At 46.6% G+C, this 27,594-nt stretch overlaps 1 protein-coding gene across 2 annotated transcripts in view; it reads right to left on the bottom strand.

Moving 5' to 3' along the window:
• AGBL1 (AGBL carboxypeptidase 1) overlaps positions 1-27,594 on the bottom strand; it is a 717,958-nt gene that overhangs the window by 574,029 nt on the left and 116,335 nt on the right. For both annotated transcript variants that reach the window (XM_082736037.1, XM_082736038.1), the window contains exon 6: positions 17,375-17,412. In XM_082736037.1, coding sequence (XP_082592163.1) covers positions 17,375-17,412 — 38 coding nt within the window. The remainder of the gene's footprint in view (positions 1-17,374; positions 17,413-27,594) is intronic.

Here is a 27,594-nt window from a genome sequence, read left to right as displayed (position 1 = left end):
AATAGAAAAAAAAAAAAAAATAGTGCACAGAGGTCCTGAGGGGAGGGAGAGGTTTGTCTTGTACCTGTTTTAAGAGTAGGAGACTAAAAACATGTTACCTTAATGACCTTCATCCCCCACTCTTTTTGGGGGTGGATAATGAAAAAAATCTTTAATTGTCTCAGAGAAAAAGCCATTATTAAATCCTAATGATTTTATTCATGATTTCCTGTTAATCCTCCGCAAGCGGCCATGTTTACTAACATCTAAAAGGGCTACACCCCCTTCGCCCACCATCCCTACGTCCGTCAGTCTTTCTCTCAGACTGCCTCACCGAATCTTGCACAAGTCAGTTCACCACCGAAACCCTACAAGAGGAGATTCAGCAAACTGAGGGGGTAAATGTGGAGGAGAAACAAAGAAGGAAATGAGGGTCACCGAGATTAGCGACATGCGGGAGTTCCAGACGATTTGAGAGAGAAACGACACTTCTCCGAGGGTGGTCAAGGAGCCAGGAGAAAAGGTTTTGGGTGAGCTCAGGATCTGGAGCAGGAGAGGGCTCCAGGTCCCCCGACCCTCTTCAAAACCCGACCAGCCACCCTGAAGTCTGTTTATATATAAAGGGATTCTTGCTAAGAATTCTTCCAATTCTTCCAAGTTTTCTTGGAAATTCCTGCTCCATACTTTATTTTTTGATTTCTCAAGCAGATTGGTTCATCTTAACTAGTAGGCGGATGTGGGTAGGAGGGGCAGACAGAGGCGCTGAGTTCACATCTCCCTCCGCATCCCATCGCAAGGCTACCCTCAGTGCCCGCTCTCCATCCTGCTGACGGTCCTCTCTGGCCAGCTTTCCTTTGGCAAATCCACGGATGCAACCTTGACCTTCCCTCCAACCCATCCTTCCATAGCCTCCTGCCTCGGCCTCTCCAGATCGCATCCTCCTGAACCAGGTCTTCCTTGTAGCTAATTATCAGTCTGAAATTTGACCTAGTGAGATCCTTATTTTCACCCCAGGTATTACTTCTCTGAGGTTCAAATGTGGTTTTGTTTCGCTTTGTTTTTCTTTAGTGTAGACCCCACTGATGCAGCAGATTTTCACACTCGGCTAAAAAGAAAACAATGAATAACTAGAGGGGACTCTGCCAAGATGGCACTAGGACTTAAGGGGCAGGAAGAGAGTGAGGACTCTATTTGCTTTAGACCTTTCAGATTTGATTTAGGCTTTTCTGTAGTCCTTACTCCCCACGTTCTCTACGATGAACTCTGCTAATCAGGAGGAGTAAAAAAATGCTTCCTTTTGACAGGTCCGTAGACTGTTGGTCGCGCCATGTTGTAAATGCCTGTGGGCAGGACCAGTGGTCCCCAGGTTGCCATAGCAACCAGCTCACCTTTTTCAGCCTTACCCCATCCCCTTCCAAAGTGAATCACCTGCCTACTACCCCCGAAGGCATTTGAGATCCAGATCATCTCTACAAAGATGTTTGTCTTTTAAAGAGGAAAGTCTAGACACCTTCAAGACTCAAAGATGGAATTTCTCCCCGGGCAGATTCTTCCCCACAACGGGCTAGTGGAGAAATGCTCTGTGGCCCAGATTATTACACCTGCCAGTGGCCCACTCCTCTGCCACTGCCCCTTGGCAAAACCAAAGGAAATTTCCTCTCTGCTCTTCGTTTCCCGTATCTGGGGATGTCATCAGCCCGTTGAAGGTGAAGCAATGGCTTCACAGAGGCCGAGTAGGCATGTGCAGCAGAGCAATGAGCTGAACAAAAGAACACCAACGGCTCTCCAACAAGACAGACACGTTAGTGCAGACTCTAAACTCATCCTTCCTGTAGTCCCACACACACCCTGCATGGCCCTGCTGGGCCTGCTGTCAACGGTGACTTCTGGGACTCCTCGTACCTGGCCGGGAGCTCCACCGCTTTCTAGCTGTGTGGCCTGGGACATATGGGTTCACGATCCTATCACTAAGTCTTTATCTGAATGACAAAACTAATAATATCCCTTCCTCGGGAGCTGTTGAGAACATTAAATGAGATAATATATATAATGTTGATAGCTCAATGCCGGGCACATAATTGGCGTTCAACACCTGTTGCCTGCTGGGACTGTCATTAACAACAGAAGCAAAATCCATTTATTATTCCAATGTCCCCTCTATTGTTAGACAATAAAATGCCAAAGGGTCAAAGGTGTGAACATATTCTTTGCGGCAGCCTCATCAAGAACAGGAGCTCCAGAGTCACGGAGCTGTTGCTGTGAATCTGAGTCCTACCAGTTCCTAGCTGTGTAACCCTCCTTAAGCTGATTAGCCAGTCTGAACTAGATTGCCATCATCTGCAAAGACTAAAGCAAGATGAAAAAAGATTAATTACAACATCAGCCTCCCAAGTCTGTTATAGGGGATGAGTGCATAGCATAATACCAGGCACAGGACAGGTGCTCCGTGAATGATAATCCCCTTCCCCATAAGGATGACATCAAACGTCACATAGCTTTGACCAGTGACAACTGCCCAAGGGAAAGTTCCTAAATAAATAAAATATACCGAGTTTCTTCAATCTCTACGTAATGACTTCTCCCCCCAGAATATCCCACCAGCTTTACTTTGCTGCCCATCTGTCCTTAGACACCCCCATCCAGACATCCTGAGGGTCACAGCTCACTTTATCCCAGGGGTGCATGCAGAAAAGCCCAAACTGTAGACTCTTACTGTTCCCCTCTCTGGCAAAAGTTACCTTAGTTGGGTCCCATTATACCAGCGCTTTTCTAGCAGACAGGTTAGTGTGCTAAGATCCTCTTAACTGATAATGTTCTAGAGGTGATTAGCCCACCCTTGCCTTGGATAAGGCAGAGCTGACCAGGAATTAACACAAGGACTCCAGGTTCCCGTCACTCTTGAGAACAAAAATCATCTTCAGTCACACAGAGGACTCTGACATTACCATCTCAGGGAATCCTTGCCTAGGAAAATTAAATAGCCTTACCGCTTCTTTCAGGAACTTCAGGAAAATCCCATTCATACAAACTACTAACAATTCAGCTAGTCCTTTTCAGGATAGTGGCCCCTTCTCAGAACAGAAGACCACTGTGCTGGGCTGATCAAACTCCCATTTACTCAGCAAGGTTTGCTTCCAAACCCTCTCTGCACTGTGTCCCTCAACCCCAAGCAATTCCATCACAAACACTGCCTGATCTCTGTCAGGAATCCACACTGAGAGACCCACTTTGGACACGGCACTCCCCCTCTGTAATAACCCCCTGAGAATGCCACCTTTGAGACATTATTAAAACTCGAGGTACTGACAGCTAATACGTTGCCCTTGCAACATATTACTTTTGTAGTCTTTTCAGGGAGTCAATTTAGAAGATATTTCTGGACAAAGCAGGCTTTTACCAAGACTTATAAATCATATTATATGAACAACAGGCTGCCTACTTTCCCATAATAACACCAGTTACAATTACCGAGTATTTATTTACTGAATGTTTTCTATGTGCTCAGTACTGGGCTAATCATTTTAAATGATTATCTCATTTATTTCATGAAAATGCTTTGAGATAAGCACGACTGTCCTCCTTTTACAGATGAAGGTGTAGAGGCGGAGAGGAGTCAGAAAACTTCCCGAAGCCCTTAGAGCTTACAAATGACCTCTCCAGATTCCAATGGGACTCCCCATCTGCCTCCAAAGCTTACACCCCAGACTGTTACTCCCAAAGCTTTTGATGATGAAGCGATGACAGTTTACACTTTTTTGTGTGCCCAGAAGAAGCCTTTTACCTATTACCAGAATAACCAACTTCCTGAGGAAGGTTTCTGAAAGGCTACTGGAGATAAAGCCATTTGAACACCTAAAGCCTTAAGGTGTCTGAGAAGACACCTGGCTTTCTGCTGATGTCACGTTGGCTCAGCCCCTCCACCCAACCCTCCCCTCCATCTTCTCTGTCCCCCCCCACAATCCCCCAAATTAGGGAGAGAGTTGATTTTTAATTGGAGATTTGACAAGATTTTAAAGGCCCCAGGACGTGGCACATAGTTCCTCAGGTCACGGGAGGAGAAGTTTGGAGTCTTCCCGTCACTCAGCCCTTGATTCAACGAGGCCAGCCCAGAAGTCAGGACCAGACATGAGTGGTGCTGCTGGGAAGGAGAGACTGAGGCAGCTCTTCCTGGCTCCCCCCCCCCCCCCAGGCAGCTGCAGCCATGGCTCTCTCACAAAGGAGGAGCCGCCATCCATGTACTGAGGCATAACTAATCTTAATGTCACTGATCCTGGAAGTTCTACTCGATTACCATTAGCCCAAATAAGAATAATGACACTGAATTAACTTACAGGTATATCCATTTTTTTCCCTCTTTGTAGAAGAGCTGTGTATTCAGGAAACTTGACTGTCAGTAAATTTTAGTTTCAGGCAAATCTGCCTTTAAAAAAAGGAAAGAGGCTTTTCATGAGCCCCAGAAATAGAAAGCGTTAGAGAATGTCCTTCGCAGCAGTTTTAAATCTAGAGTCTTCTACTGCTTTTGTGCGTTAATCACCAGTTCCTTCTAATACCTCTTCACAGAGACATTCCCAAACCATAGGCATTCCTATGTGGTACCACTCTGAGGAAATCCTCGGATCTCACACCTGCCTCTCCCGCGGGCCCTCGGTGGGAACCAAGTCTAAGGAAGGGCATCGGGCTGCGATGCTGGAGGAGAGGGTGCACCACCACCACGGACACACTCTGGACACCAAACTCCTCCAGTTCAGTACTCGGCATCCCACGAGAAGGATCAATCACATCCTGCACTTTATCCATTCCGAGGCTTGTGTTTTTTTCCCAGGTTAGCATTTCCAAAATTAAGTGCCTCTTACCAAAAATGGTGTTTCAGTTACAGCTGGCAGCGTTTTTTTTTTTCACTCCATGGCACATAAAAAGTGGTGCATCTTACAGTCAATGACAGCTTAGATTTGAGGAACTATGATTAATTTTTCAATTAGTTTGAAAACTATCTGAAATTTGTTCTCTGCAAGGGGTTATCACTTGAGAGGTTTGCTGTGCATTGGCAAACATACAGAGGCATTTTGTCCTGAAAGCCAGATCCTGCAGTGGTGAGGCACTCGGTAAACTGTCAACTAAAACCATGCTCATTCACCCAAAACCCAAGGCACCACCATTCATTCGTTCAACAAACACTTGGCAAGTACTGTGTGCCAGCATGGGCCAGGCATAGGCACAGGAGTCCTACAGCAAGGGATGAGATAGACCATGTCTCTTCTATTAAGGGGCTTGTTTCCCATGGCAGGGAGTGGTGGGGGGCAGGGGCAGAGCTGAAGAGCCACAGATCCAAGTAGTGCAAAGAAAATATAGGTGATTTCAGAGAGTGACAAGTGCTATGTTGCTAATAAAACAGTAATGGTAGATGTGGCGCTTGGGGGCTCAGTCAGTAAAGCATCTGACTCTCGGTTTTGGCTCAGATCTTAAATCTCAGGGCCCCAGGATTGAGCCCCACGTTGGGCTCTACGCTCAGTGGCAAGTCACTTGAGAGTCTCTCTCCCTCTGCTCCTCCCCCAGCTCACACGCACGCTCTTCTTCGTTCTCTGTCTCTCACTCTCTGAAATAAATAAATAAATCTTTGAAATAATTTTCAAATGGCAATGGTAGAATGACCAGGGGACAACTACTCCAGACTGAGTGGCCAGGGAAGACCCTTTGAGGAGAGGATATTAGTACTGAACCTGAAAGATAGGAAGAAATCAAGAAACAGAGCTCTTGTGGCAGCAAATTCCAGAAATCCTGAGAGCACCAGCAAGTGGAAAAGCCCAAAGTTGGTGAGTACAAATAAAGAGTCTGCAGCTAAATCCAGGTGAAAAAATTGAGGGAGAACAGTAGAGGATTACTGAAAAGGAGGGCAGGGATCAGAATGCATGACCTGGTCCACCACTTGGACATTCATCATGGCAGGTTCAGCAAAAGTGGAGGGGGTACATCATGCTGATATGTTCCTTCACTCTCCTTTTGGTTATTTGTTTATGGCATCTCTGCAAGAAAGCCCTCAGGAATGATCATCTTTGTCTAAACCTAAATGTTTCCAGTTTTCCTATCCATCCAGAGTTTTATTTTGAGTCTATGCTTCAGTAGGGAAAGAAGTACTTGGGAGGCCCAAGACAAGACACTGTCCCCTCTGGGTCCCTGCAGAAAACCTTCCTGGTTTGACTGTCTTTCCACTGTCAACTTATCCGATGACACTTGACAAAGAAAGCCAGGATTAACACCAGGAAGGAGAAAGCTGAGGCCTTCCCCACTGCCTTTCCCCGTGGACTGATAGGAGAGCTATCAGTCTGTCGGTGGCATCCCCTGCTTCTGGCTGGGAACAGACTGCGGGGGAAAACGCACCTGCCAAGCCCTGCAAACATGGTGCAACAGGCTTTGCGGCAGTACGCCTCCGGGCCAGGAGGGGGCGCTGGAGGAAGGCGGGGAGCCTGAGCAGCACGTCACTATAAAATCACAGGACCTGAACCTTGTGCTCGCTGGTTGCAACCTGACTCCCGTCCCCCGTGATCCAATCGGGTCCTCTCTCCTACCACGAAGACTGTGTCCACAGTAGCCTCCTAAGTGGCCTCTACACCTCGAGCTGCCTCCACGGTCCAACACCTTGCTGAAGCACCACAAGGAGGCTGTTATCACCCCCTGTTCAAAAAAAAAAGCAATGGCTGCAGAGAAACCCAAAAGTCTGGGGATGCCAGGACGGGGTCTAGTGTTCTCTGGGTCTCATGGTGGGGGTAGGGGGGTAGGGCAGTGGTTGCTGTGCACCCCTAAGGCTGGGGGAGGGGCTAAGGGAGAGGGAAAATGGGGTCTCAAATTCCTGTTGCCACCAGAGCAGCCTCATTGTCATCCGTGTTTGCGTGGTGCCTCTGCACAGAATTTTGACTAGGCCAAATTTTACTTATTAATTAATTTAAAAAAAAAAAAAGATACGAAATCTTGGGCAAGTAAATCAAACTCATTGGGCCCCAATGTTTTCCCTACAGAACAGTTTCTCAACCTTGCACTACTGCCTTCTGGGGCTGGACAGTATTCTTCCCTGGCGATGGGGGGGGGGGGTGCTGTTCTGTGCACTGGAGAAGGTTCAGCAATATCCTGGCCTCTGCCCCCCAGAGATGCCCCAAGAGCCCCAACCCCGCAGACATGGCCACCAAAACCATCTTCAGACCTCGCTAAACGGCCCCTCTGGGACAAAACTCCCGTTGAGAACCACTGTTATACTACAGTTAAATATTTACCTGTCTTGCAAGACGACCGTGAAGATTAAATGGGATCATACATGAAAAGGTGCTTTGTAAACTGCTAATACCAGACATCTGTAGGAAGCACCTGACTCACACCTCGGCATAAACGAGTAATTGTACAGTCAATCCTGAATGTGGTGAAGGAGCCCCCGTGCCCCTTCAGAGCGGGGAAATGTTTATCTTTTTGTCTATCTCTTTAAATCTCTGCGATACTCTATCTTTGTTGATCCACAGCCAGTCATTCATTACGCCAGGATGATACAAGTTCTAAAATCTGAAACACTGAGAGCTCAGCAATCCTGAATGTTAACCCCTGATTCCCTAGACTGGAAAGGAAATGAGGGTATGTGGGTCAACTGAACGGGCCAGTTCATTCAGTGATGCTGCATTCAACAAACAGCTTCTAGAGGGAACGGAGGCCGAAAACAGCGATGCATCATTTGGACACTCAGGGAGATGTAAGATGAATTTACATTGCAACAAGCTTTATGCTTTTATGGGACCAATTCCTGAAACTCCCAGGATTTTCCAAAATGGTGGTGATAGGAAAGTGAGAAATGATCTTTACAGAGGTTTACTAAGGTCTAGTGTTATATTCCCCCCCACTACATGTCCAGCACCTTATTTAAATCTAGGTCTCCTTGGAGGGTATCGTGTTTCCTGCCTTACCGATGAGATGGTTCCAGCACAGTCACTAAGCAATGCACCTCGAGAGGCTCAGAATGGAATCCACAGTCTCCTGAGAGCCAGCTTTGAGACCACAGGGCAAACACTGTTCTCCACCAGGTCTTATCCCCTCAGATAGTAAGAGGTTTGAGCTTTGAGCAAATAAACACCCTTCAAACATGACCCTGAGCCTCCCCGAGGAGGCCTTCAGAGGAAGAACCTTCAGGCAGATCATCAAGCCAGAGAGAAGGCTCTGGATACAGAACTAGTTTTACATGACCGCCTGAGTCCAAGATCACCTCTGGTAAGACAGGACCCTGCATGGTGTAAGAACCGGGACCAGTTCCAAGATTTTATGTAGCCAACACTTTTGTGTCCAGCAGGAAAAACTCAACACCATGTGCACATCCGTTGGATGCAGTGCTGGTACCCTGAACAGCCTGGCTGTCTTGGGAGGGTGGTTCACCATCTTCCTGCCCACACTACTAACCATGATCATCTCCACCGGCTGCTCAAACTCCCCCATTTAATGAGACTGGGTTCAGTTGTTTAATTAAGTCTCTTAATCCCAAGAGCCTTCAAAGTTCCTCCAGTAGGGCTCCATAATGAACACAACATTTTGGATCTTTCTGAGTCACATCAGCCCTTCCTTAGGACCACCACATAGTAAAAATGAGCAGACTCTTCAAACTCCCTGAAGGGCATGTCCACACATCTTTAAACCACAATCTCAGACAACAGACTGAGCTCTGAGAGTGTCCTGCGAATAATTATTTCAGAAGTTTTCAAACTTGATTCCTTTAAGCCCTGAGGACCTTCCATGGAAGTTTCTTGGGAGGCAATCAAGAGCCATGGAAGGGAGTTTTCCAATAAGTCAGTCAAGGGGATAAAAAGCAGAGTGTAGGGAATATGACCAATAATATAGTAATGATGTTGGATGGTGACAGATGGGGACAGACTATCCTCATCACGGCGAGTACTGCATGACGTACAGAACTGTGGAATCACTATGTTGTACGTCAGAAATCAAGAGAAGAATGTATGGCAACTATACTTCAATTATAAACAAACAAATAAATAAATACAGCAAGCCAGGGAAAGAGTGGGTAGCAAGGGAGAGACCAGGCCATCATTCATCAGGACCTCCCCTTTCTGCTTCTATTTTATCTGCTGAAGATGTGTCATTTCCTCAATTTTGGGGGGAGGGGATCTTCTTCTAAGTCATTCTCAAACTACTCATCTTGTGGAGCCCTCCCATTTTTGCAGAGCTGAGCTGAAATCAAGTGCAACGATGAAAAAGTAATTTAAGAGCACACAGGGCATCAAAAAGCAGAGTCTAGGTTTCCCCAGTTTCTTGTGGAGGGCACAGATCAGCTTTGAAAGATAAAGGTTTTCTGTTTTATTCTTTTCAAGATTCTATTTACTTATTTGACACAGAGAGAGAGACAGCGAGAGAGGAACACAAGCAGGGGAGCCCGATGCGGGGCTCGATCCTAGGACCCTGGGATCATGACCTGAGCCGAAGGCAGACGTTTAACTGACCAGGCCACCCAGGCACCCCAAGGTTTTCTGTTTTAGAGACAGTCATAACTGAGTTCAAATCCTAGCCCTCTGCTGACCTTGTTGGGGACCTTGGGAAAATTCATGAACCTTTCTCACTAATACGTCCCTTGTATGTAAAATGGGCATGGAAGGCGCCTAGTAAGTGCCAGAGCTCTGTAATCAATAGCCATGATCACTGTTCCTTGAAGGTACTCTGGCCCTTTGCACTGACATGCTGCTGTGTTGGGCAACTCTTAGCAGGTCCCAGCCCATTCTCTTTCCACACCCCACCCTGCTTCCTACGTCCTGCAGGAGCAGCAGTAAACAATTCAAGAAGCATATTATTAAGTGGATAAGGGATGCTTGCCGGCCGTGGGAAGGCAGACAGGCATTTCCCTTAAGTGGTGCCTTTGGCCTTGGCGGCAAAAGCGAGGAAGAGAGAGGTTGTCAGGAGGGTGTGAGGGTGTGAGGGAGATGGGGAAAGGGAACAGCAAGATTCGCTGCTGCTCTCCAGAGGCAGCCCTCAAAAAAGCTGCTGGGGCTGCTCCCTGCCCTCCATAAGTCCTGCTCAATCATGCTCACATCACTGGGGAGAAACAAATTCCAGAGGCTTTTCCAACCCAGGGCTCCACTCACCCTGCCTCCTCCCAGCTCCCTTAAATAATGGCTGAGCAAATGCCTCTGAGACCATCTTCAGCTAATTTCCTTCAAGACATGCAAGCTGCTAACGCTGGGAAGTACAGATAGTGTGGAATAGCAAATATGGCCAAAATTAGATTAAAATAACCTCCTGATAAACAAATTACTCACTGAAAATAAATATTCCACTGCTGCAGCCAAGATAACTAAAAGAACAGCACCACCACATGGCAAGAAGTGGAACTACACATGCTCCCATCTGGCCAGTCCAGGTCTGCCCACCGGGCTCCAGAGGAGTCTGATCTAGGGGGCAGGGAAGGGGAGCACGGGGGGGAGAATCAGTATCCTTTCCGCTTAAACCCTAACAATATTTTATGTACTTGTGCAAACGATAGAAATATTTGGCAGGGACGTCTGAACTTTGAGCCAAGGTGGGGGAGGAACAATGTGCCAAGTTGAACGCAGCATGACATAATGGGAGTCTGTGATTCTTCCTGTCCCGGTTCCCTTCCTCTCCCTCACCCCATCATTCATCAGGTTCGCCCTGATGCTCTGCCTCACAGCAGAGACTCTGGCCCTTGGCACAGCCATGCTGCTGTGTTGGGCGACTCTTAGCAGGTCCCATTCCGATGCTTATATGGGATGGGTCCACGCACTGCTCTTTTCTCAACTAAATGGCAAATTCCCCCCCCCACCCAAAATCCTTCAGATACTTAGAAAGTATTTATGTAGCTGCCTTTCAGCTGTTGGTGTAAATAAGCCTATCCTCGTTATTCTCTTCTTGGAAGGCACAGGGCTCAGGCCCCAGGCATCAAGATGGGCAAGGCAGTCCAGCTTACACGCAGTGTGCATTACACAAGCTTCCAAAACCTTAGGTCTTATGCCTGTAAAATGGGGATGACAATGCCTGCCTCATAGGCTAAATGTATAGAGTCATTGACACACTAAGAACTCAATAAACTGTAGACATCTGCGTTGTCATTTCATTCGGGCCCTGTGATGGATGTAGCTTGTTATTCCGCATTCATACAAAGTCGATTGCAGCAGTCCATCCCGGTGTGACAAATGCAAAGATCTATCAATATCATGTGAAGCAGATTTTTGGTTCATCACAGAAATATATTGCACGCTTCTCCAAAAGATATGGCGGAAGAAGAGACATCGAGTCTATAATCACACCACAATTTGATTCTTTCTGGGAACAGGAAATGGGCTGGCCTCTTCACAAAGGTATATTGAAAAAAAAGGGGGGGGGGGTATGAGACTTAAATCAAGAAGCTGGAATCCTTTCTCCATCAACATTAATGTGTTTGCAGCAGCTCTGGGCACAGCCCAGTGCAAAATATGGAGAAAAGAGTAGGGACCCCAACCCTCAAGGAGCTATACCCGGCAGGAAAAATGCATACACACATACACATAGGCAAAGATACAGCAATCATTCATTACAGTATGGTTTGTTCTTAGGAGAGTAAATACAAGGTTCTATAAAAAGGTTTAACAGGGCATCTAACGCTGGACAGTGGGGTGGGGGGTCTAGTATTCGGAAAAAAAATCCAGACAAAGGTATTTGTGCTGAGATCTGAAGAAGGAGCCAGAGTCATCTGGGCATCTGGGACAGGAACCTTTCAAAGTCTCAGAGATCTGGGGGTGGGGGGTGAGGTCACCCCTCTCTCTGCTCTCCAGTTTCCCCGTGGGAACATGAGATGGGTGGGCGGGGGTGGATGATGCCAATAGTTTTCTGGGATATAGACAACACTGTATGATAATCACCAAACCTGCTAGAAGATTTTATCTTAATTATTCTAACCACTAAAAAGAATTGATAATTATGTGACATGATAGAGGTGCAAATTATTGCTATAATGACAATTATATTACAATACATAAAGATATCAAATCAACGTGCATTATTACTTTATACCATGTTTTAGGATGCCAAGTATATTTTAATTTTTTAAAAAAAGATCAATCGTTGTCGTTGCGTGGGTTCTCAGGGGCCTTGTATTTTTGTCAATGTGTCTGTGAGGCCATCTTGGGGGAAAAGCAGTGAAAATGGACAGACAGGGCTCTGAGCTCTCTCAAAAAAAAAAAAAAAAAATTGAATACCACTGCACTAAGCAACCTCAAAAGTTTTTTCCAGCTCTGACTGTCTGACCCCATGGTCCTTGCCCAGTAACAGAAGAGGAAATTACATGTGCGGCATGACACAGGAGGACAGGCCCCACGGGACACAGATGACTCATTTGAGTCCCCCAAAGGCAGTGCTGACCCACTGCTACTTATGTGTCATCACGGGATCACAGGAATCACAGTGCCAACCATCCTACAACACAGACCGTCATTCTGAGAACTCCTTGGAGCTCCTAGAAGTCCTACAAAATCCTCAGGTGGGTCCATCTCAAAAATGGCTCATTCTTTGACATTTTGGAGCAAAGCAACTGCCTGGCCCTCATGCCTTCTCGTCACTGCCCTGTTGACGTGGTCACTAAGAACATGAGGGTGTCTCTAAGGGTCAGGCCTCTGGGCACTGGAAGGCCCTCCCTTCCCACACTCCCAGCACAACAGGCGGACGGCCCGTTCCAGGAGCCAGCCGGCCAGAACATTAACTAGGGAGACGCGTGACAAGTGTCACCTTCCTGCCAAACCTCCCATTAGCGCCCTCATATCTCTCCTTCCCTCCACTCCATCCCCCTTCCTTTATTAACTTACTTCCCTATTTCCACCACCTTCCCCACGCCCTCGCTTCTGCCAACTTCCAGACTCCTCTAGAGGCTAATTCTGAAGTTGGGGAGTAGTCTGCAGTAAAACCATTCTCTTCTTCTTGAGACTTAGAGCCTGGACCAGGACGTATTGCGGGTGGTTCCTTGTTGCGGGAATGTGACCTTTAAATCTGAGCAGCAAAGTTAACACTGAGGCCTGACCTAAAGGTTCGTGGCTGGAGCCAGCGCACATCAGCAAGCGGGAGACCCCTGCCACACGCCATTTCCGAGGGCCGCAGGTTTTCAACCCTGTGTTTATACCTAATGCTCACGGAAGGGGTGTTAAGGAGAGAAAAGAGAGAGGAAGAGGTGAGGCGGCGGGGGTGGGGGAGAGCAGACAGTGAGAAAAGGAAAAGAGGATGAGGAGGAAAGGAACACACGCGGGGTACAGGCAGCGGGAAAGGCAGCAGGAGGCAATCCACAGGATGGAGAGACACAAAAGACAATATGTTGCTTGGGTTTATTAGAGGGAAAAAAATTGCCTGCACTAGAAGCACTATTTCTTAATCAAAGCCTTTATTAAGTTTTGGTAATGAAAAGCTAAGTGTTCTTGCGTAGGCTAACGCATCAAAGAGTAACCACTTTCCGCACAGGGAAACTGAAGTAGGGCTTGTGCTCCTGTGAGTAGAGTGGGGGAATGGATGCCACGAGCGGTTGGGATTTGGATTAGACCATTCTAGCCCCTGCACGTACAGAAAGGTCCCTTGAGTGGGCAATGCCTTTTCGTTGCTGGGGTCCTAAACTGCGGAGACAACTGGACTAGCAGTCCGGGACGCCCGAGCTTATTCTGCCTGCTATCGCTCAGGAAGGCAAAGAGACGAAAGATGCCTTCTGGATCGTTTTCCTCTTCTCGCCACCCACCTACCCTACACTGGCTTCTCGTGCAGTAGCTACGGGATGGAAGACAGGTGAGGCGACTCAACAAGCGTCCTATGCAACCCAGGTGCTCTTTCCCTCTCTTTTTGTGGCTAAAGTGGGCAAACTCCAAGTCGCCCAGATCCTAAGTCCTGCTTTCCCTGATACTGGTGGGCATTGCCTCCAGCCACTCTCTATATCCATTAGGTATAGAGAGGACCCTACTGGCCTCAGGGGCCCAAGCCCACCCAAGTTTATTGCCACAGAAGCATTGACTGCCCCAAGGTAGAAAGATACATCCTTCTGGCTTTATTTTCACTCAGGAATGCGCCTTCTTTGTGAAGCAATCACAGAGATACATTACAGGGCCAACTTTTATACAACAAGCAAGCACTAAGACCCGACAAGCAAAAAAACAAAAACAAAAAAAACAAACAAAAACCAGACTAATCATTAGCTGAAAGGATTATACATTTAGAACTAAAGGGTCACATAAACATTCCCAGATATCCATTGCCAGATGGTAAGGGTTTGAATTTTAGGCAGAAACTGACTTCCTGAATTTAGGTCCAGCTGAAAACAAACTCGCCTGGGATCCAAACAGACAGACACTCCACGTCAGGTCTTAACTGTGCGTGAAGACCATACAAAGCAACGAGAGAATTCCGTGACATTCCCCTGCCGCACAGCAGCCCCAGCCAACGTGGAGCAGCACCAGCCTTGCCCAGACCCTCCACGCCACGCGACACTTGGCTTACGCTGGTAGAACCAAGATGGCAACTACCTGGTGTTCTGTCACTGCTCCTCCCCAATCCATGAGAAACTTTGCTACTTAAACACCTTTCCTGCTGAGCTCAAATATGATCTCAGAATCCTTCCACCCACATGTGGGAGCTGGCACGTGTAATGGAAACTACTTGCCCTCCTTGTTCTAAGATCTTCTAGATCTTTAGAACCTGTTCCTTCCCAAGTAATTTCTGCACGTCCACAAGTGACTTTCTACCATCTGTTTGTTTTTTTTTTTTAACCTCTTTTAAACCTGCAGGAATGAGACCAAAGCTGGGGAATTCAAGATTAGTTATGCAAGAAGAACATTTCTATGAGATACCAATAAAGTATCTGAGGAGAAATTATCTGAAATCTTGAAAGGCCTTCAATTCACGGGTTTGGTCCCATCGGTATCTGTGATTTTCAATAGGAGGCAATTCTGACCTCTCAGGGCACATTTGACGGTGTCTGGAGACAATTTTGTTCTTTCTAACTGAGAGTGCTACTGGCATCTGGTGAGTCAAGGTGAGGGATTCCGAAATGCATAGGACAGGCCTCAACAACCAAGAATTACCCAGTCCAATATGCAAGAGTGTCAAGGTTTGGAGACCCTGATACATATGATGGCAGAGGACTCAGAGATTGAAAGAATGTTAGAGAACCTCTCATCCAACTCTCTCACATTATAAAGAACCTAAGATCCAGAGAAAGTCTGTGCAGACGACTTAGCAGAATTAGCAAATAACTCCACCCTTCTGATGGGATGATAAAACCCATTTTATATGTGGAGGACAGCAGGCTATCAGGTTCCCAATAGTCTATTAGTATAGTTAAGTAGACATCAGAACAACAAATGTTAAGATCATTGGTTCTACGTGTGGGTTGTTGGGTTCAGGTAGTAGAGGGAAGTACTGCCGTTTTCATACATGTAAGTATCATTCATTCATTTTATCCATTCATATATATTTCTTCAGAAATCATTCATTCATTTTAATGTTTAGCCCACACCCTTTTTTCTAGCTTTTCACGTGCTGACACAAATAATCCAGCGACCTACAAAGATGGCCTTTGCCTACAAAAGTTGTTTTAAGATTCATTTATTGATTTGAGAGAGATAGCAGGGGGAGGGGCAGAGGGGTAGGGAGAGAAGTCCTCAAGCAGACTCCCCAATGAATGCAGAGCCTGACCCAAGGCTCCATCTCAGGACCCCAAGATCATGACCTGAGCCAAAGTCTAGTCAGTCACTCATGTGACTGAGCCTTCTGGGCACCCCAGAGAAAGTTGTTTAGAGGAAAGGTCTGAACTGAGCTCTGAAGGCAAAGTAGAAGTCGGAAACTTTTAAAGCTGGTCCCTAGCACAGCACACTCAGTTTGCTGTGTGTAGCCGGTGTGACAGAAACCCGGCTACGTGTTCTAAGCCTGAATTAGTTGTTATGTTGTCACTGCTTTTTGGTTTCCTTGAGTCCATGCCTGGTGCCTCATATGGAAATACTTAATAACAGGCATGTGCCTGCTTTCAGATTTCCACACATGGTAGGTACATTATGTCTCAGGACTCTGTAGGCTGAGAAATGTGTGTGTGTGTGTGTGTGTGTGTGTGTGTGTGTAAGGTGTGTGTGTATGTGTGAGGGGTGTGTGTGTGTGTGTGTGTGTAAGGAGTCAGCTTTTCTCCAGTCTCGGGGCTCTCCTCCTGTAGTGTGTGTGTGTATATGTGTAAGGTGTATGTGCTTGTGTGTAAGGTGTATGTGCATGTGTGTAAGGGGTGTGTGTGTGTGTGTGTGTGTAGAAAAGGAGTCAGCCTTTCTCCAGTCTCGGGGCTCTCCTCCTGTGAGACATGAAGGCCCCCACCACCTAGACTGCGCTGGCCGCCCCCAGGCTATACGATACCCCTCCGTTGCACCTGCAGGCCCCAGAGCCGTGAACACGCCTGTGTATCGTATCGCGTCCCAAATGACCACATGAATTCAAGCTGTAATTTCTTCTTTTTCTTCAGCCTACAAGAGGAAGTGCTACATGACATGGCCCTTTCTCTGTGCTGAGAGTTGACAAAGATCTATGGTTGGGGGAGAAGGTGTTATTTTTATTTATTTATTTATAAGTTTTATTAAAGTTCACCTATTACCCACAGGCCTCGGGCTCCCTATAGAGAAACAAATATCACAATTGAAGGAACGGGTTTCGAAGGCTCCAAATTAAAATAGATGAAAAGGTAAGGAGGGGGAAAAAAATAAAAACATTAAACTAAGACTTCTTTGCTCCCAAATGCATGGTGCCTTCTATTACACTGCACACATGAAATTGACTCTCAATGTAATTAGACCAGGGCTACTAGGTAAAAAAAAAAAAAAAAATTCTTCAAATTATTCAGACCCCCAGAGCTATTCTTTTGCAATCACTCAAGTGACTGAGAGGAGAGTCAACTTTTTAATATAAATTTGTTATTAGAATCTACACTTTCCAAACGATTCCCAGCACCCCACCTGCCCGAGAATACAGACTCATGAACTGGGATCAGAAGCAAAAGCAAGAGTCCTTCTTCCCACACGCCCAGTGTCATCACCTTTTCTTCTACAGAACAATCCTGCTGGAATGGGATCTTATTCCAACAGTGCTCCTGTCAGAAGGAACTAGAGAGTTCCTCGGGTCTGCAGAGGACAGCACACTCCCTTTAGAGCAAACCGCCTTGATGGCATTGCACTCACGCACACCCCTATGGACAGATACTCTCTCTTTGCAGCCTGGCACTGGGAACAGCCATAACCCTCTCCATCTCACCCCCAAAGACCCAGGAATGGCTCTATTGCCGTCCAGGCTGAAAATGAGCCATGGAGATACAGAGAGCATCTCTCACTGAACTCGGAGGGGAAAGAAATGACCACTTTCCAGAAGAGGTGCTTACTGGATTTCAGCAGTGCTGCCAGGACTTCGGCGGCTGCCCTGGGGAAAGAGAAAGAAAAGTGAAAAAGTCAATGTTCAATGGTCTTTTTGTCAGCCCATGGATCCCAAAGCCAGCAGGCTCATTGCTGCCACCACACAGCCGCATTATTAACCAGGGAGCAGGCATTCTATTGATTGCACCACTGACCATTAAAGAGGCACAGAGGCAGAAATTGCTCCAAGCAAAGTGTCTGTCTTGAAAATGGGTCTCAGGAGTCCCGGCTGCTGCTGAAAATACCTTCCCCTCCCCATCCTGCCTCCCACCTTCCACCACCTTCCTTACCCTATGCTGCTTCTATTTCTGTTGTACATCCCTGCCAGGGCTCTTGTTAGTCTCTTGGTTTCTACTTGGGAACCCTGGCGACTCTGGAGGATGGGCCGGGAGGGGCTGGGGTGTGGGCTGAGGGAAAGCCCTGCAGCAAGAACTGCTTCCAACACTCGTGGCCCTGGGGACACACAGGAAAACACTCACAGGTTGGAAAGCAGTGCTGGTTCCTTACGTGGGGGGGGGGGGGGGACAGTTAGGTCATGATTTTTCTGTTTCATTCCATGGAAGAATTTCACAACCTTTGCAGCAATGGGAGATAGATGAGAATGAAAACCCTTTGGCCCATGTCTTAGTGACTTTTCAGTTTGTGCCCTGAGCCTGAGAAGGTCATACAAAGACCCACTCACTGGACAGAAGAAGACTTCAAGGTTAAGGACACAATGCTGTGATTCTGGAAGGGAGAGTTTATTGCTTGTTTGCTTTTTTTTTTCCTTTTTAAGAAAAGGAGTATTCTGCACAGTTCCAGTAACGTATCCTTAAGGCCTGTTAAAGAGTGGTCTGTTTCCCCATCAGCACCCCCAACCCTGAGAACTGGGGGAACAGGTCAACAAGGCTGGATCACCTTTCCAAGATGACAGACATGTAGACAGAGTGCGACCCCCACCCAGGACCCGCACTTCCCACCCCTGTTCGCTGCATACCTGTTGTTCTCCTGAGGCTCCCACACTGGCCCTGCCCTGATCTCTGCCCACCTGATGAACAACATTCCTCTTTGCAATGTATTATCTAATATTGAGCAACAGAGAGGCAGTAAAAATAAAAATAATGAGTTAAACTAAACTGAAATAAAAATCTAGCAGTTAGACATCAGGGCTACCCACAACCGACAGAAGAATCCTATGGTATCAGTGGTCTGGGACTCACCAGCCCCAATGCAAACCCACGGCAGGGGTGACCCCCAGCTCCAAGAGAGCAGCACAACCACACAGCACTCGGCAAGAAGGTGAGGCTAGTTGTCACCGATGGGCCATTTCATTTACCCTTCCCGAGCACGTTTTCTTCTAATCTCCTTTCAGCTTCTTCAGCCCCTCTCTTCATGACCCCACATGACCTGGCGACCATGAAATTTAAGAAGAAACATACTGAAGGACCCCTGGATGGCTCAGCTGATTACGTGTCTGCCTTCGGCTCAGGTCATGAGCTCAGTATCTTGGAATCGAGCCCAACATTGGGCTCCCTGCTCAGCAGGAAGTCAGCTTCCCCCTGTCCCTCTACCCCTTCCCCTGGCTTGTGCTCTTTCTCTCACTCTTCTCTCTCTCAAATAAATAAATAAAAATCTTAAAAAAGAAACACATGGGAAGAGTAACTGTGAGGCCCAAGTAGTGTGCAAATCTAGGAGCCACAGTATACAAGACTGGGGTTGGGCTGGTGCAAGAGGAAAATCAGTCCTGGGGGTCTGGAGGGTAGTGAAGTGGCCACATCAAGGGGGTCAGCAGAGAAGGAAGCATGGAAAGAAAGTACCCAGCCCTATCCCGGATGACAGGCCTGGTCTGTGAGGTGACCCTGCGTTTCTGACTTGCATAGCACTTTTGTTTTGGGGAGTTCGCTGCAGAAGTAATGATCCGTTAGATCATAGTTTTATGAGGGACACATGAGAGGTGGGGAGGCGTGGGCAGCATGCAGACCAGTCAGGACAACATGAGGTGACAAGGCCAACAGACAAAAGGGTGGCATGGAGGGAGAATGGAGAAAGAAGGGTTGAAGAGAAGCTTGGAGCCTGGCTGCTCGAAGCAGGAGACTCCCAAGCCCCACGCTCGGCCGGCTGAATCACAACTTTCATGCCAGCAGGTAAGTTACATGCACATGAATGTCAGAGAATGACTGGTAGAGTGGACAGCATCAGTATGGCTTGGCTACCCTCTGATGTTGACCAGTAGATTAGAGGTGACTCCCAGATCCAAACCCTCTAGAGAATACCTAGTAGCATGACAACCTAGCAAATAACTACGAATCCAAACAGTCACATTATATGGCAGGAAATACAGGGTAACTGTCGTAGTAGTCAAAGAGGTGAGGCTGATTCCTGAGTAACAAGAAAAGATTTCCTTCTTCTCAGCTCCTAATTGGGGATCAATACATAATGCACTGTGGGGCGCCATTAGGGCAGTGATGGACATAAGGTTTGAGACCATAACCCAGTATCCTAAAGAGATCAGGTGTAACTCCACAGGTAATAAGCCACTGGATTCTTTTTTTTTTTTTTTTTGATCAAAGAGTGGTGGCAAGGATGTAAAAGTGAGGTGAAGGTTGTAAGCAAAGAATTCGTAGGACTTGAGGACAGGCTAGTTGTGGAGAGCAAAGTAAAGGGAACAGCTGGTGACGACCCGAGATGCTTAGTCCACGTAAATGGGAGAACAAGAAAGACATTAATCAGCTAAGGAGAGAAACAGAGGTGTCGAGAGAAGATAATTATTTCAATCTGGGACATCCTTAGCTCAGGATGATGGGCAGAGAGCTACATGGAACTTCTCAGAATCATGCTTGAAGCACAAATACAGACTTCTCAAGAGATCTGGTCCTGAGGGTAAGATTCAGGAGTCACTCTAGTAGCAATGACCCTTGAAGCCAAGGGAACAGACAATATCTGTGAAGAAATGCAGTACAGGGTTGGCCCCCAAAGCATCTATGTTAAAAGTCTCCGAGAATGTTCAGTCAAGGAGGTAGGAGGAAAGGGGATGAGGGGGCTCTGTTTTGAAACAAAAAAGTTTACCAGTCAGGACAGGTCCCTGGAGTTAAACGAGTCCCCACCCCCAAAACATGGAGAAACAAAATGACCAAATCCTCTCATGGAACTTAAATATTCTGTAACTCAGATGGCTTTGATCTAGAAATTGCCACCTACAGAGTTTATCGATATTGTTGTTTAATAAATTACCACAAACTTAGCAGTTTCAATCAGTACTCATTTATCTTATAGTTTCCATGGGGCAGGAATCCATGGCTTAGCTAAACTCTCTGTTGACAGTCTTATGGGCTATAATCAGATGGGGACTTGGCCAGGGCTGAGTCTTCATCTGAAGGCTCTGCTGGGGAAGGGTCTGCTTCCCCCCCTCAACCACCTCTCGGAGGTTGGCAGTGTCATTTCATTGCAGCGTTGGTGCTGAGGCCGCTGGTGTCTTGCTGTGTGTTGGCTGAAGACCATTCTCAGCTTCTAGAGGCTACCTGCAGTGTGGGCTTCCCCACATGAATACTTTCTTCACCAGTAGGGAGAGTTACCATAGTGCACGTGTCAACAAGACAGAGTCTTGAACAACACAACATAATCACAACACAAACATGTCCTCACTTTTCTCATATTCTTTGGCTTAGAAGCAAGTCCCAGGACCCCGCCCCACCCCCCGCACTCCAGGGGAGCAGAATACCAGGAGATGGGATCGTGGGGTGGAGGTTGTCTTCAGTTACACGCACCACACAAAGCTTCTCGCAGTCGTTAGAATCAGGTACCAGGATCCTAATGTTCTCCACACAGCCAGGACCCTCCCAGTCCTCCCCTTCCCAGAGAACGGAATACTACTTTTTAAGAAACTGATCTTGCATCTTCCTTAGCCACCTGACCACCTATGTCTGGGCGCACACCCAAATTCCTCCATTTTGACGTCTAGACTGCTCTTAAGTTGTCCACTCCTTTTGATTTCTGTTGTTTCTGCCCTAGTTCAAGTGCATGGGGGTCTGGGACCTCAATGAGAAATGTGATTTCTAGAGTTTCTAGAGTTATTAGCCCTTGGTTGAAATTTACAGTTTAATTTCTTGCATAAGAAATGCAAATGAGCTACATGATCATTTTAGAAAAATCTGAAAATACAGTTAAGCATAAAGAAAGGGAATAAATGAAAATCACCTATCACTCCCCTAACTACTGCCATAACCCCAGAACAAATCCACCCATATGCACTCTAGGCCCCCTTCAAATTGTTCTTCAAGTTGCAACTAAGGTGATCTTCTCAAGAAGCCCTGGTTAGAGCACCCACCCATTGCTATCCCACACCCAATCTTGCTCTTGGATGAAAACCCAAATCCGAAACATGGTCCAGGAGAATCTTCCAAGTCTGGGTGCTGCCATCCCTCCACCTAGCCTTGTCCCACATCACCCTCTCATACGGTCTATATTTCCACCCCTTCAGCCTTTTGTAAAGCTTTGGAACATGTTCCCATCACCTATCCTCTGTCCTTGCTAATGCCACATCCTAAAATGCTCTAAGCCTTCCTTTTCCTTCACCTGTAGCTCATACCTCATCCTTCAAATCCTAATTTAGCTGCCACCTCCTCTGGGAAGCCTTCCTTGACTGCCAGTCTAGGCCCAGGTCCTTTATTGGTGTGTTTATCCTTTCTTCCCCCTCTTCTCATTGCACAATTCAATTTGTAATTTATTCACTCAGTTTTGTCTATTAATGTCTGACTCCTCTTCCAGTTTGCAAACTTCAGAAAACAGGAAACTTTCATTTTGCATTATTTTACCCCCACCATTTAATAGTATTTGAATACAGAGCACCATCAAATATTCATGGAACTTTCTCCAAAAATTAGGCTCTGGCCCAGACACTTTAAATGTGCTATTCATTCATCAAACAAATATTTACTGAGTACCTATGCTATGTGCTGAGATAAGTGGATAAAGATTTTTTGCACTCGAAAGGGTTGAGTCAGCGTGGAAAAAAAAAAGTAGTTAATAGACCATGTATTTTTGAATAGTACATTAAAGTTGTATTCTAAAATGTGATAAATGCTAAGGGAAAAACAGAAAAAGTAAAAACAGGGTAAAGACAACAGATGTACCAGGATGGGTTAAGATCTAAGAGATTGTCTAAAATGGGCCTCCTAGCGAAGGTAACGTCTCTGAACAGGGATGTGAAGGAAGAAACAAAGTTGTCATACAAATATCAGAAGCAGCCTATACAGACCCTCTGAATGACAACAGGCTGATTTGTTCGAGGAAAAGCAAGCTGCACGGGACTTCCCGAGCCAAGAGGGTGAGGGAGGGGAGCGTTAGCTGAGGGGAGTAACGGGGACCATTCACGCAGCACCTGGAAAGCATGGCAAAGGCTTTCACTTCTCTCCAAGCAAAGCATTCCCTATAGGATTTTGAGCAAATGAGCTAACATGTTTTAGGGTTTCTTTGGATACTCTATTTTTTGAAAAGTAAATGAAAAAGGACTCCGGGGAAGCAAGAGTAGAAGCCAGAAACGGACTAGAAGAGAAATCTACAAGAAGCAAACCAAATACAGCAACAAAGAAAAAGGGTTACATACCATGGTGAAGGGGCATTTATCCCAGGAACAAGGTTGGTTTAACACCTGAAAATCAACCAATGTAATCATCCACCATAATAACAGAATATGGGATAAAAACCACATTATTGTCTCAACCAACGCAGGAAAGGCATTTGACAAAACCCATCACAGTTTCATAAAAACCCTCACCACATTAGGGACAGAAGAGAACCTTCCGCACCTGATAAAGGAATCCACTTGAAACTCACAGCTAATGTGATACACAGAGAGAAAGACTGAATGCTTTCTCCCCCATGATCAGAAGCAAGCTAAGGATGGCCATCCTCACTCCCTGCCTCTGTTCAACACTGTACTGGAGGCCGTAGCCAGGGCATTTAGGAATGAATTAGGAATACAGACTGGGAAAGAGGAAGCAGAATGATTCTCTACCTACAGATGGCCTGTATATACAAGGTCTAAAAGAATCCACCAAAAAACTATCAGAACAAGTTCTGCCATGTGGCCACCAAAAAAAATCAATATACAAAAGTGAATTGTGTGGAATATTACTCAGCCATCAGAAAGAATGAAATCTTGTCATTTGCAATGACATGGACGGATCTAGAGGTTATTAGGCTAAGCAAAATAAGTCAGCCAGAGGAAGACAAAAACCATATGATTTCGCTCATATGTGCAACTGAAGAAACAAACACATGAATATAGGGGGAGGGGAGGAAAAATAAGAGCAGAGAGGGAGGGAAATCGTAAGAGACTCTTAACTCTAGAAAACAAACTGAGGGTTGCTGGAGGGGAGGAGTGGACGTGGGGGGATGGGTCCCTGGGGGATGGGCAGTAAGGAAGGCACGTGATGGGATGAGCACTGGATGTTATATGCAACTGATAAATCGCTAGTTTCTACCCCTGAAACCAATAATACACTAAATTGAATTGAACTACACTGAATTCAGTAAAAAAAAGTTTTTCAAAAGTCAATTGTAGCTTGTATACTAGCAATGAGTAGTTCAGAAATGAAAATTTTAAAAAAGCAATCTCACTTGTAATGGCAGCAGAAAGAATAAAATTCTCAGTAATAAACTGAACAAAAGAGACCAAAGGCTTTTACACTGAAAAACAGAAAACGTTGTTGAAAAAATTTTTCAACGTTTAAATAAACAGAAATTACCTAAATTTCAGCTGTCACCAAACTACTGCTATCAACCCCCAACCAGAGCACCCACACTCCCGGCCTCCTTCCGACTGTTCTTCGGACACAGCTAGAGCGATCCTCTCAAGAGGAGGGTCGATTTATTTTGAATTTAGAGCGAACAGGACTTTCTGACAGCTTAGTGTGAGAATAACATTAGGTCAGTTATTTCTCTAATGATCCCCATTTTAAAGATGAAGGAACTAATCATGGTAGATGAACCTGCCCGAAGAAACGTTAGGAAGCAACGGAGATGGAATTTGGCCTTGAGTCTGTCTGACCCCAACCTCTGGGCACTTAACCCCACCACTGGGCCCACAGAGCTTTCAGAGAGAAGGAGAAAAGTGGGCAGAGAGAAGGAAGGGAGCAGTCCTGATAACTTAACCCTGAGGCCTCTCGAGAGCTGGGTGCCTGGGATGCGGGGGTGTAGCAGCAGAGACAGAAAGTGGCGGGGGGCGGGGAAGTTGGTTAATAACAGGTGCATAAAGCAGGAGGACGCTGACAAGGGATAGAACACGTTGCCTGCAGAGCACAGGCGCCCAGAACGCCATCTGTCACAGTCCCGGCCTCCTGCCCGGCTTGAGAGAGAGTAGCGGATGGATAAAACAGGCATGCACCCGTGTGCGCACGCGCGGACACACACACACACATACACACACACACACACACACACACGGGGCTGGGTTACCAAGGAAAATGAATGGCAAATGGATCTTGCCAATCACCATTTTCAAGGGAGAGACGACAAAACAGAAATGCAAACCAAGATGGCCCCTGCATCATGAAAGAAAAGAAAAAACCAAGAATGCATAGTGCACAGTGCAAAGGTTGAGTCCAGCATGGAACAAGTCCCTCTTTCTCTTTGGGGGGGGGGGAGGGCAGGGAGGAAGGAAAACAATCCCTGCCCTCCAGCTCTACCCAGATGCTGCCAAAGACAGCTCCAGGGAGCCATTATCCATCCCTGAAAATTTTTTTAAAAGATTTTATTATTGGAGAGAGAGATAGCAACAGAAATGGTGACAGAGAGAGCACAAGCTGACAAGCAGACTCCCCGCGGAGCAGGGACACCCCTCCACCCCTGCTGCAGGGCTCAATCCCAGGGATCATGACCTGAGCTGAAGGCAGAGGCTTCACCGACTGAGCCCCTCAGCCGCCTCCATCACCAAAAATGTTTATAAGAGAAACTGAAACCCAGACCTCAGCCTGGCTTGCTGAGTAACGGTCGGCAAGGAGTGTGACAAGAGGTAGCGAGCAAGGCTGGAAGGACCCCGCCCGCCTGGTCAGAAGCAGCAGCTCTGCAAAGCGGACACGGTGTTGAAGTACTTCCAGATCCAGGGACAGCAGCATGAGGATCAAGGACTCAGGCAAAAGCTTTGGAGACTCCCCAAGGCCAGGACGGGGAAGACGAATGCCTAAGGGGGAAGAAGGGTGGGGATTCCAATAAGCTCTTGCACATTCTGGGGAGTCTTTCTCTACATGGGGGTGTAAGTCTCACGTTAGCACTTAAAGCAAATATTACCCTTGGGCTTTCTTGAATTATTCATAAAGTAAAATATACAGGGATGTGTGACTATAATCCTCTACTGTAACACATATATAAATGTATAATGAGTACAGTATGTAATTATACACATATATGCAAAATAAAATGTGACAGAGTGTTTGCTATATTGCTACAGTACAACTGTTGCTCTAGCACACACTCCATGTGATACAATCCACTCTAGAAATGTCTGGAAGCCCAAAAGGAGAGACAGGATCCCTAGCTCACTGCAGAGCACAGAGCAGGGACCCAACAGATAGTTCCGGAATAGTTCATGAATGCATCAAAATGCACCTGATTTTGCTCTAGCTAAAGGACAGAACAAAGACAGGCCTGACCATTATGGTCTGTTTGGCTGAGGTATAACGGGGGGCCCCATGCTTGGTACCATGACTTAGCGCCCCCTAGCACCAACACAACCAGCACTGCAAAAGGTGGCCATTCCCAGAAAGAGAAATATTGTTATGATTCTGTCCAATTACATGAGCCACTTATTATGGGCAAATTCATAAGCAGATTCAAGGCAATCTGGGGCTGTAGGGAGGGGAACGGGAGCTATTCCTTAATAATTGCAGAGTTCCGTCTAGGGTAATGAAAAAGTTTTAGCAATAGGCAGTGGTAATGCTTGCACAACACTGGGAATATAATTAAGGCCAATGAGTCGTACACTCAAAAATGGTTAAAATGGTAAATTATATGTTATGTGCATTTTACTAGAAAAAAAAAAGTTGTCATTGGATCTAATGGTGAGTCATCTCTCTCCAAAAAACCACTTAGGTCTTTTGGGAAAGAAGAGGTAAAGAGGATGCAAAGGCCTGCAAAGTGCTCCCTCTCTTGGCAGGACATGGGAATTGCACCAGAAAAGTTCACCCACCATGGCCGGGGATTCCCCAGCCGGAGCAAGCATCAGGATCCTCTGAAGGGCTCCTTAACACAGGGTGGGGAGCCACATCCCCAGAATTTCTCACTCAGGAGGTCCAGGTTGGGGGCCTCAGAAATCACACTTCGACTTCTCAGGAGCTGCTGCTGCTGGTCTCCGAATCACTCTTGCACACCACAGATCCAAGCCACCGGTACTCAGTAGACCTGGCTGAGGGGAACACTCCCGGGGCCATCTTCCTTTCAGGCCAAATGCTCAGGACCCTCAGTGATGCCTCCTGCAGGTGCCACAATTTCTGGACCTCCAAGCAAAGATTCATGAACATCCTTCTCTCTGAACTAAAACGAAGGCCTTAAAAGCAGATCCAAGAGTTTTCAGAGGCTCTTTCCAAACTAGAGCCTGAGGTTCAGACGGTAGAGGCCCTTATTCACTTACATCTGTCTCAAAGCCCCACTGTGACTGGGGGCTCAGTTCTTGACTGACGGGATTAATGCCCGTGAATCCCAACATCCTTAAAGTAGTTCTCTCTTCTAGAAATCGCGGTCTTCACTGAACTCAGATGATGGGGGCGCCTGGGTGGTTCAGTTGGTTGGGCGGTTGGGCGGCCGGCTCTCGGTTTCAGCTCAGGTCATGATCTCAGGGTCATGGCATCCAGCCCCCCGTCAGGCTCCACATTCAGTGGGGAGTCTGCTTGAGGATTCTCTCTCTCCCTCTGCCCATACCCCACCCCCGGCTCTCTGTCTCTCTAAAATAAATATTTTAAAAATAAAATTTAAAAAAATAAACTCAGATGATAGCGGCAATCCAACTCCTTTAAAGGATTTGGGTTTATTGCCAACAAATCCAACAGCCTCCCAGAGAACATGAGACATGTGATGCTCCTGAAATTCCCCTCCACACCTCACAGTGGGGTGTTTTCCTGTTTTTCCACAGGTTTGACAAAGACTTTCCACTCTCTAGAAAGCCTTCCTTCCCTCTGTATCTTTTCCCATCTAGCTAACTCCTACCCATCTCTCCACA

Source organism: Mustela nivalis (assembly GCF_964662115.1).
Source record: "Mustela nivalis genome assembly, chromosome: 6".
Classification (NCBI taxonomy): Eukaryota; Metazoa; Chordata; class Mammalia; order Carnivora; family Mustelidae; genus Mustela; species Mustela nivalis.
This window is presented reverse-complemented; position numbering and strand designations above follow the sequence as displayed.